This window comes from Hoplias malabaricus, chromosome X1, assembly GCF_029633855.1.
Source record: "Hoplias malabaricus isolate fHopMal1 chromosome X1, fHopMal1.hap1, whole genome shotgun sequence".
NCBI lineage: Eukaryota > Metazoa > Chordata > Actinopteri > Characiformes > Erythrinidae > Hoplias > Hoplias malabaricus.
This window is the reverse complement of record NC_089818.1, coordinates 3,431,631-3,443,529: the sequence shown is the minus strand read 5'-3', so window position 1 is coordinate 3,443,529 and position 11,899 is coordinate 3,431,631. Positions and strand designations below refer to the sequence as shown.

The 11,899-nt window shown below is 45.6% G+C and overlaps 1 protein-coding gene across 1 annotated transcript; it reads right to left on the bottom strand.

Moving 5' to 3' along the window:
- Positions 1 to 1,757: 1,757 nt before the first annotated feature.
- On the bottom strand, positions 1,758 to 10,688 carry LOC136675836 (tiggy-winkle hedgehog protein-like). Its single transcript, XM_066652607.1, has 3 exons — positions 10,386 to 10,688; positions 7,219 to 7,480; positions 1,758 to 2,912 (listed from the first exon to the last, which is right to left on the bottom strand). The coding sequence occupies exons 1-3, from the start codon at positions 10,686 to 10,688 to the stop codon at positions 2,185 to 2,187; spliced, it is 1,293 nt and encodes a 430-aa protein (XP_066508704.1). The 3' UTR covers positions 1,758 to 2,184.
- Positions 10,689 to 11,899: the final 1,211 nt, after the last annotated feature.

The window sequence follows — 11,899 nt, the reverse complement described above, 5'->3', positions numbered from 1 at the left end:
CAGATGGCGCCAGTGTACAAGGATTAAACGTAGTGCAGGAACTATTATTTAATTCATTGAAGCTGGAGGTTAATGGGTGTGAGATGTCGTTTTAGGACAGCGCTCTGCGTGTGGGTTTGTTGGTCAGGACTTTGACAATTAAATTGCAATTAATCATCATTATTTTCATTGGATTTCAAAAACATCGAAACGTTCTCTTTAAGACCGCCATTTTATTTCCGTATCTGTTCTCAGTGAGTGTACAGGTGAAAGGAAAAAAAACACACTACTGCTGTAAACACACGCACTCAGACGGACACTCCTCAGACACAAACACACACGTTTTAGCAGCTCATTCCCACCCATAAACAAGTGGAACATTTAGGTCCCTCCCAGAAAAACTCTAATATACAAATCTGTGTATAAAAATATAATTTAGACAGAATGTGAGTGTGTTAATCAGGAAAAATAGTCAATCACACCTCTTCACGTGCGCTTTTCCAGTCAAAGAAAACAAAACAAAGATCAGAAGAAGAACCAAACTAGAACCAAACAGATTTCCTGAAGGAACCACAGTGCTTGCAAGACGAGAACATAATAACCATTTGCACAATCGGTGACTAAAGAAAGAGAAGATATAAGAGACCCAGTAAACATTTAGCCGTTGATTCAACGTTGAAATAACGTAATGACTGCCGTCTAATCAACGTTCTCTTAAGGTTGAAAATGAAAGTTGAAAAGACGTCCAAACACAGACATTGAAAAGACGACTATTAGACGTATTTTGGACGTCCATTGACGTTATTAATTGGTCTCGACATAAATTACTTGTATAAAACGTGTTTTGGACGTCCACTGACGTTATCGTTTGGTCACCACTTAACTAACTTATTACGATGGATTTTGGACGTCCATTGACGTTTAAAATATGTCCTTGACGGACAGACTACTTTTAGACCTATTTTGAACGTCCAGGGACGTTCCTTGTTTACTGCTGAAGTGGGACAGCAGTTCCTTAAAAGCAACCTGCCAATCAGGTTTGAGTTCACCGACATCTTGAGTTGTCCCCTATGTGCCCTATGTCTAGATCATTTCATGCCCTTTATAATTATTTCCATAATGTGCTGCGATAAGCAGTGTACATTGTGCTCACTAGTGAACACAGGAAACACAATGCACTACAGTGTTTGGTTCTGAAGACTCGTGCACCAATGGTGGCTTGACATTAGTAATGATATTTTTTTTCTAATGTGAAAACAAACACACCAAGACAAGGACTGATCCCACAAGCTTGAGGTGATAAGTTAATGCACCTGAGGGTGTTTACGTCACATATTAATGAGCTTAACCCCTATAGTGCTGTGTCCCAAATCACTCACTGCCTTCTGTAACACCTTCACTTGCACTGCTCCCTATTATAGCGCACTATATAGTGAGAACATAGGGAATGAGTTTAGACGCAGCATACAGGGAAGTTTAATCAAATTTGTAATAAATGAATTGCAAGTATACTTAAAGGAGGCTCAAGTTGTTATAATCAGTGTAATAACACATTAACAACACAAGCATTTATAACTAACAATACACTCTAACATGGGTTACAGTAGTACAACTTATACATGTACTACTGTAGTCCAGCTGTGAAACGGAATGTTTCTGATTATTACATTGTTGTTATAGTGTAATTACACTGAAATTAGAGAATAAAGTTGTAATAAGAAGAGAACAATGCAGATCTCACTTTGCAAGCACTGTAGCTAAATAAATAAAAGCTCTCCAACTGCTAAGTAATAAATTACTGAACAAATCACAATGTGTTAAGGCTTCTCGTCAGCCAGCACAATCACCTTAGAGGGGCCCACATGGGGTTGAACATGGGATGGCTGGGTTCAAGATTGGCTCTGGGTGGGCTGCTGTTAGGGGGGCACTTTGGGGCTGCCTCTATGGGATGAATGAGGGCAGCCCAGTAACACTCTGGGGCCCATAGTGTGTTCTAATTCAGAGAGAGTTCTCAGGTGGGCTACCCATATGGACCCTATGTTAAACCCATCCTGGTCCCATCACTGACCCTGGAGGGCAACCGTATGTGGGGCCAACATTTAACCAGTGGTTATAACGAGCTGGTACCCAGACGGGCTGCCCGCTTTGGCCCCACATGGGTATGTTGTCTGGGTCATTAAGAGCGCGCGACAGGGCGGGGCTGGATCACGTGTCTCTGTCCGCGAGCCCGAGCGGATGAAACGAGTCTCGGTGCAGGAGCCACGTGCCCAGCCGAAGCAGCGCGCGCGCGTACCAGTGCATCCCGCGCGCCTCCTCCGTCTCTGTTCTCGTCACCATGTTGTTGCACCTGTCGTCCTTCCCCGCGCGCTGTATCCATCCCGAGAGCGCGTGGCTGAGTCTGGCGGGCGCGAGCGCCCAGTGCGCCCAGCTGTGCTTCTCCACTGCCGCGTAGCACGAGGCCAGCACGCGGTCCACCACCACGGTGCCGTGCGCGGTAACCGGCGCGTACGCGCCCTCGTGCGCCAGCTCCACGGTGTACACTCGCGTCACCAGCGCGCTTTGCAGACGCCCGGTTGCTTTTTCCTCGCTCTCCTCGGACACGAATACCTCGTGCCCCGGACGCACGTTGCTCGCGAACCTCGCGGCCATACGCGCGGTGGAGTTTCCGTCGCGCGCGAACACAAGGTGCGCCGCGGTGAGCGTGAGTCGCCTCGTGGGCTCCTCAGTCTCGATAACAACGAACTGCCTCCGCGTGCGCGGCTCTCGGTCCATGAACATGATGAAGTCGCTGAAAGCCGCGCGTCCCTGCTCGTCCGCCGCCAGCACGCGGTCTCCTGTGCGTAGATCCCTCACGAGCTTCGTGCCGCCGCACTCCAGCTGCACCGTCGCCGAGCCCGGGAAACAGCCGCCGGATTTAACAGCCACGGAGTTCTCTGAGAGAGAGAGAGAGAGAGAGAGAGAGAGAGAGAGAGAGAGAGAGAGAAAGAGAGAGAGGGAGAGGCGTAAACAAAATAATCCAATTCAAATCATAAAAGTTAGAACTTAAAAAGCTGGAGTACAGCACAAATGTCAGAGACCACCCCTGTCCCAAGGAGAGAAGAACCCCCCCCTCTCTCTCTCTCTCTCTCTCTCCTCTCTCTCTCTCACTGCAGATCTGAACACATCCCCAGCTGCCCATGCCTGTGTCCATCCTTCCACCGTGAGAATTACAACTCAGCACCGTGGGTCTGAAAGGATGTGGAGCAGTGAAAAAGCCCACACTGAATAACATCTGAGAATCACATCAAAAATCTTTGACTTTTGCCCCTTGTTTATCGTGATCCAGACCTAATACAACATCAGTACCTGACCATACTAATGCCATCACGGCTGAATGCAATAAAACTCACAGAGCAATGTTCCGACACCACATAATGTCCTTTTTAAAAAGAGTAGAAGCTGTTACTGGAGCTTAATAAATTAATTCAATAATGAATGTTAAACCGCAGGTGTCTACAGACCTTTCCACATAATGAGGCAGTTTTCCAGCGTTAAAGCTGTAGTCTTGGACTATAACAATGTCAAAACCCCACTGTTTTGTCTGAGATGGGGCTAAATAAAAGTCTGCAGGTCCGGAAAATCAATTGTAATTATTTAAATGCAAACCTAGCTTAATAAGGCCTTGAATTATAGTGCTTTCCACTGGCTCTACTCACTTGGTACCTGTCTGTTTCCCACTAGAATGCCCTCTGAAATGTAGCCGGTGATGTCACAAAATCATTGTTTACTCATCTTGTGTTCACATGTTGTTTTTGTTGTTTGGGACTGAACACAGCTCCGTGCCCCAGTTCAGACAGATCAGTAGAGTTTTGGCATTCCTTGTTGCACTGTCCAGCTCTCGCCGGAGTGTTTCATCTGCCACAACTCCAGGGAATGTTTAAACTCTGTTAAAAATCTGGACTAATTTTAACCTTCCTCCTCTTTCTTCCCTCTTGTTGACCTTGTCCATGAAAGGATTGGTTTTAATTGTTCATTGCTGCAGACTGTAAACTGGAGATGTACACTCTACAAAACACCAACTCTACACTGACTGGGCCTTACATGTCTGGACATGTCTGTCTTTCCTTGCTTTGTGAAACAGACAAAGATAGAAGCCCCTAACTGAAGCTCGAGTGGTTGTAGGAGGAGCCAGCTGTAGACTGTTGGTGTACAGTGTGTTTATGAGTCCAGATTTGGCACTTGTTTTTGTTTTCTGATTTAAAATTATACCTGAGTCGAAATTGACCCTAACAACATTCATTCATTCAGTTCAGGGTCACGGTGGGTCCAGAGCCTACCTGGAATCATTGGGCGCAAGGCGGGAATACACCCTGGAGGGGGCGCCAGTCCTTCACAGGGGAACACAGACACACACACATTCACTCACACACTCACACCTACGGACACTTTTGAGTCGCCAATCCACCTACCAACGTGTGTTTTTGGACTGTGGGAGGAAACCGGAGCACCCGGAGGAAACCCACGCATACACAGGGAGAACACACCACACTCCTCACAGACAGTCACCCGGAGGAAGCCCACACAGACACAGGGAGAACACACCACACTCCTCGCAGACAGTCACCCGGGGGAAACCCACGCAGACACAGGGAAAACACACCACACTCCTCACAGACAGTCACCCGGAGGAAACCCACGCAGACACAGGGAGAACACACCACACTCCTCGCAGACAGTCACCCGGGGGAAACCCACGCAGACACAGGGAAAACACACCACACTCCTCACAGACAGTCACCCGGGGGAAACCCACGCAGACACAGGGAAAACACACCACACTCCTCATAGACAGTCACCCGGAGGAAACCCACGCAGACACAGGGAAAACACACCACACTCCTCACAGACAGTCACCCGGAGCGGGAATCGAACCCACCACCTCCACGTCCCTGGAGCTGTGTGACTGTGACACTACCTGCTGCACCACCGACAACAGAAAAGCCATAATTTTAACAAGAGCATTTTATAATTTAGTAAAGTTTTTTTTTAATTATTGTGTTTAAATAGAAGTTCCTGACAAAGTCAAAACTCTTGATGCAATAAACATTTATGGAGTAGTTGCATGCATTTAAAACCTATAAACTGGTCGGTCAAGACCCTAACACAAGAGGAAGGTTAAGAGCTGCCGTTGTGAGTCAGATAAAAACAAATGTGATCTCTGCTGTAACTTGGCAATTTTTACGAACACCCGGTATGTGCCTGAGGTCTGCATTTCACTGTGTAGACAAGTCTCTTTGGCCAATCAAGGTTTACATATTATGGTTTAGTCCCTACTCGGGTCGCTTGGAACCAGGAGCTAGCACGGAGCAAAAAACTACCAGAGACCAAATTTGCCTAATGGAAAAGCAAAAATCTGAGTAGATTAAAGTAGGGACCAAGTAGGGACTAGACCATGACCAGTGAAGGGCCACTGGTGATGGACTACGGTTAAGTCCAACAAGATGATAAGACCAGGGTGATTAGATTTAATCCAGATTTAAAACTGCATCCCTACTTGTGCAACTCCATCAAAAACATCAAAACACTCTAGGGGCTGTTCCACAAAGCATTTTAATACAAAGCTTTAAAGTCCTTCAGCTCTTTTCCTATTGGACACTTATGATTTGAGGCTTGAGTTATCCAGCTAAACAGAGAAACCCTGTTTTGTTGAATACCAGACTGAGGCCTTAGATTAAAGTTAACCAGGAACCACTATTGACAATGCAGTTTATTCCAACACTCGACTAAATCCATATCCAACAAACCAACCACAGAACAGGACTAGTGTGAAGTGATTTAATCCAGTTTAAAGATTAATCCACATTGGAACAGTACTTAACTTTGGTAGGCCATGTCGGTCAAGCAGAAACTTCAGCTGGAAAGCCCCTATAAGTTGGATTTCATACTCAGAAAATCAGAAAAGCCTCAAAACCCCATGTTCAGAATCCAAGATGGCTGCCCGCACGTCAACAGTGTAAAAGCAGTAGTGTTATAGTTTATGAGCATGTTCGTTTATAATCAGTCGTACACACATTACTGTCCAACTGCTGTATGTGGACATGTTTCCATGGTGGTGTAATGTGTAAAATATCATATAATGAAGTGTTATCTAATGGTATCACTAACAATGCTAACCAGGCACAAGGTAACAATGAAAATCTAGGGCGTTGTATTTTCTGGATGTTTCTGGAACGTGCCCAGCTCCACTCCAAACTCTGACATCCAACTGAACGCAGCAACTATATCCCTCTAGCCTACACTTGGCACTGAGCGCAGCACTGCCTCGTCCTAAATGAATGCAGTTGAGATGTAAACGTCACACACTTTCATTGGTTCTTAAACACTGAAGGACTAATTGCAAAGTTGTGGTGTATTGTCATTGTAATAGGTTCTGACACTGAGGCTGTGTGTGTTAGCTCAGGTGCAGTAACTTCTAACCATAGAGAGACAGACACAAACACACACACACACACACACACACACTCAAATGCACTTTACACATTGCTAAGCTCAGAAACACCCTGCATTTGCATTGGAGGTGGAGTCCTGAGTTGTGTATCAGATGTTTGTGTATTGAAAAGCAGCTTTTCAAACTAAAAGTCCCTTAATCCTGGACACAGCTGGAACTATGTAACTAAAGCACAGTCCCTGGTGTCCCTGGTGTTAAATTAAACATTTGTAATGTTGACCCAACACCTACTGTGTGGTAGTGTTTTGTGTGTGTGTGTGTGTGTGTGTGTGTTTGTGTGTGTGTGTGTGCACATACATGTGCATGTAATCCCCTATAGCAGCACTCATCTCAATCATTTCTACTTCATACTCTTACTCAAAGAGGTAATCCATTACACATGTATAATTACTTCTCTCAGACAGTAGTGGTAGGACTTAACTGCATTTAAAGAACAAAACAACAATGTTAAACAGTGTTAATGCATACCCAACTGTATGCGAATGAATCACTGTTAGCATGGATTCAAACCTAGGGCTTTAGCTTTGTGCTAAATGCTCTCATCAGAATATCACAGAGAGACTCCAGCATCTACCCTAAAGCTGATGGCTCAGGCTATTGTTTCAGCCTCAGTAAGGTTTCATTTAGGCTCAAATGCTGCTAAACCTACACTGCTGCCTAAGTAGGTGATATGGAGCAAGGTAGCTATAGCCTGCTACGGATTGGAACATAGCCCTAGTGGCAGCTAAACTGAAATGGAGTGTGAAGCCCACCTGCTTTAACAGAGCAGTGGATGTGAGCCTTGGACTCGTAGTAGACCCAGTCGAACCCCGCCTCCACGGCCAGCCTCGACAGCATGCCGTACTTGCTCTTGTCACGATCAGACGTGGTGATGTCCACCGCTCGACCCTCATAGTGAAGAGACTCATCCAGATGATTCCCGTCTTCATCCCATCCCTCCGTCACTCGCAGCTTCACTCCAGGCCACTGGTTCATCACTGAGATCGCCAAGGAGTTCAGCTTATCCTTACACCTCTGTGAGAGAGAGAGAGAGAGAGAGAGAGAGAGAGAGAGAGAGAGAGAGATGTAGATGTCAGTCTGAGAAGCCGATGTGATGAACTGTGTGGATACACAATGTGGGTGCGTGTAGCAGCAGGAAAAACAAAACATACAGAAAAGTGTTTAAATCAATCTCCTTAAAGCAACACTAGGTAGTTTTTTATCTTAAAATTACAGCTTGAAAATCAGAGTGAAGCTTTACTGAACTGTAATAAGGAGAATAGAGCCTCTGTCTTTGCTACTTTAGTCTCAGCACTGCTTTAAATTACACTCTGTAGGGGGAGCCAAAGAGGAAAAAAAATATATATATATCTTACCTGGGGTTACTTTAACACCTGTCTGAGCATTTAGCTTTGTTGGATGCTGTGTGTAAATGGAAGAATAGATATTAGCACAGGGATCGTAAGCAATACGGGTAAGCACTGTCCTGAAAACAAAGGAAGGAGAAGGGGTGGTTTCCTGCCTGCCTCCCAAATTTACATAGTGTGGTTTCTGCAGTGCTGAGCCCAAAATAGCAACGACAGAGGCTCTATTCTATTAGATCAGTGGAGCATCACAATATTGAAGCTGTAAGTTTACGGTAGAAAGGGGGCTGTTTAATTGTCATTCCCCCAGATACTGGTTTTAGTTTAAACCATGATTGAAAGCTGGTTCAAATGGAGAGGAAGCATTGACATTGCAACCTGGACTAAAATAAGAGAGAGAAGAAGACAAATCACTCCCAGTCAATCCACTTCCTCCACGACTTCAACTGTACATCCACAGCTACAGTGTATTCTCCTTGGAAAAGCATGGAATGAAACGGGACTTCCCTAGAGCAGCCTAATGCCAAACATGGACTAAAGGCGGATAAATCTCCCATGCGAGCACCAACCTATACCCTTGTGTTGAGTTGGGTTGGGTTGGTGGGGTGTTTGTGATCCAGAACCAATTATCCAACATCAGCACCTGACCTCATTTACGTTAATGTGGCTGAATGCAAATCCTCATTGAAATGTACAGCCTTTCTAGAGTACCGCCGTGGAGTACACTAGGATTTGAAGGGTTTAGTCTGGATCTAGTGGAACAGTTAGTGATGCAATAGGATAAAGATAATGAGGCTGGTGCTTTACTGGAAGTCTCTAGTCACAAATAAATACCACCACCACCCAATCGCTTCCATTAAAGAAGCGCAGTAAAACATCTCAGGCATAATTGGAGTATCACTAGCATAAAGGCCAATAATAGACACGCAACATCAGCTATTCAGATCACTCCTGACCCAGATTAGACTCTGAAAGCCGGGTCAGCAGACAGGACCCGTTCAAACTCGGTGGTTCACGAGCAAGAAGCCATGTCCTAAGCGACATTAACGTCAACACGTATGATTTTCAACTGTGCAAACACTGTGCAATACGTTGTTGCGAAGCTAACAAAGTGCAGAAATGTCCAGCGGTTATGTTTACATCCTTAACTAGCACAGATGTTTGAATAGAAAGAGAGGAGTACGGAAAGCTGAAATGATTTTTAGACACACAAGTCATCACTTGACGATGCTGGCAGGACGTTTGCATATATACACTACTTATCCAAGCATCGGTAGACACTTTTCCTAATAGAAGTCAATTAGTCACCCTTGTAGAGACATGCACACTTCCATAAAAGCATGAAACGAGCCTAAGAACAACATGCCCACTACCAGTGCCGGCTTGTGAGCTACGGTGCTGTGAGTTCCATCCAGTACCATTATTAGGAGAGGGAGTCCTGAACTAATAAGCCATTCAACATCAGCACAACATCAGCCATCAGATCTTCACAGCAGTGGTCCAACGTCGGCATACAGACTTCCCGAAGGAACATAAAGGCCTCTTTGGAACTCTTTAAGTCCTCGTGGGGAATCTGGGTTAAATCTGAAGCTTAGTGAACATGGTTTAACCCTTCGAGCGATATGTTCAATGTCACGGAATATTCCAGATGTTTGCTGTGAAAGTTCAGAGTCCACCTGGAACGACTGGCGAAAGGCAGGCACGCACTCCGGAGAGGGCAGGGCAATCAATCAGTCACACACTCATCCAATCGCTCACATATTCACATTTCCCACAGCCAGCGTATCTTACAACATGTGTTTTTAGAGACCAGGAGACAACCCACGCAGACAGGAGGAGAACAGACAGACAGTGACCACAGGCGACCCCCAGGACCCCGAGACCCTGGAGCAGTTTGGAAACATAGTAGTGTGTTCCTGTGGTGTCACCGCAGAGCCCATGCCCCTGAGTGTGTTCGGGGCTGTTTGTAATGAGGATGAATCATGGGAAATGATGTTCTCAAGACCTTCAATGGATTTTCGAAATGTGAATGGTGTAATCTCACTGTAAATAATAAATAAATAAAAAGCACCTCCAATGGGCTGGAACACAGAGATCTTAACCATTCTGGGTGTGCAAAGGTTCTGGCACATTTTCAGATGTGTTTTATGCAGTTCAATTACAATAAGAGCAGCATAGTCCCCTGTGGAGAATCTGTTCACTTAGCTGCACTCAGAAAATCAACTGTACCAGGGGTGTCCAAAAATGTCTGTAGGTGTTATGTTCAGGAAGGAAAGAAAGAAAGAAAGAAAGAAAATAAGTATTTAAGACAGAAAGAGAAAAATGGAACAAAATGAAAGAAATATTAAAGACAAGAAAGAAACAGTGGTGAAAAAAAGGAACAAGGAAAGACTAAGAAACAGAAAGAAAAAGAATGTAACGAAGACAAAATGAAAAATAGAGTGGTGAAAGAAAGCAAAGAAAGAAAAAGAAAAAGGAATGTCAGATCCCGTAGAACAGAAAATCAATAGGACGCAAATGGCACCCGAGCAGACCGCGCTTTTGCGCATCTTTACGCATTTTACGCAGCTCCGTACCTGAGTCATGAGTCTGTCCGCGTTCGTGTTCTCCTCGTCTTTGAAGATGATGTCCGGGTTGTAGTTAGGCGTGAGCTCCTTGAACCTCTCCGAGTTCCTCGTGATCTTACCCTCGGCTTTGCCGCTCGCGCCCAGGGTCTTCTCGGCCACGTTGGGGATGAACTGCTTGTACGCGAGGGGCGTGAGTTTTTTGGGGTGTCTGCGCTTTCCGTAACCTTTCCCCGGACCGCACGCGAGTCCCCAGCAGCAGGCGAGCGCGAGGCAGAGCAGAGATGCGAGCGCGAGCCTCCTCAGCAGCAGCATTGCGGTGCGTTTCTCTGGAGCCGGTGGCGATCGTAGGGGTCCAGGCACCGGTGTCGTGTTTTACGTTCAGCGTCTCCTCGTTCGTGCTGGCGTTCGTATTTAAATCCAGTGAAAGTGAAGCGGAGGCAGGTGCAGTCGCCCGCAGAGAGTACTGGTCTTAGACGGTATGAGCGCGCGCAGCCTTTAACTCCCGCACGTTAGCGCAGAGCTGTGGCTAAAGGACGCAGCTCATTGGCCCAGAGGCTGTGATGTTATTGCACCTCAGAACTACATCCTTCTGAGCCTTACCTGGACACCCTCAACTCCCTCTCTTACTGTTACAGTACTCTCTCGCTCTCTCTCTCTCTCACTCTCTCTCTCTTTCTCTCTCTCACTCTCTCTCTCTTTCTCTCTCTCTCTCTTTCTCTCTCTCTCTCTCTCTCTCTCTCTCTCTCTCCATCTATCTTTATCTCTCTGTCCCTTTCTCTCACTTAACGTCTGTCTCGCTCTCTCCATCTCTTTACATTTCTCTCTCTCTCTCTCTCTCTCTCTCTCTGTCTGTGTTTTTCACCACAAACACACACACACACACACACACACACACACACACTCTACTTAATGATCTCCAAGTGGAGTCATAATAAGAATTATGAAATAAATAAGTTAATGAATCACAACTGCACTTAGTGACAACTTTTTTTTTTGCTGCTTTCTATTTGAAATTGCCCTCTGCCACCCTTTCCAACCCTTCTACCCTTCCAAGACTGAACTCAGCATTGGCACCAGCTCCATACGCAGCAAGCTGTGTCATTAAGTGCTACAGTAGCTCTTCTATAGGGTCAGACCAGACAGGCTGCCCTCACTGTCACTGGTTCACCCTTTATCAGGTGCTAACCACTCGCAGTCTAAGATACCCCACGTCTTGACAGGTGCCACTTTGTTCACTTCACCTCGCAGTGCTTTTAACCTTGTGGCTGATCGGTTTATATCCAGGTCTTCAATAAAGCACACTGCTGCAGCATTCTCTCTTTCTCAAAAACAAAAAACAACAACAAAAAAAAGCTTTTGTACGTCAGTGTGTTCTTTCAGCGGTCGAGAAGGGTCTTATGGGATTAGTCTGATACACCTAAAACACTCATTTGGCTGAAAATGAAGGATATGGAGTTGGAGTGTTGTGATGAAGGAGTTGCGTTAACTTCTGTGGAGTATATATTCATTTTTGGGGGCTATTA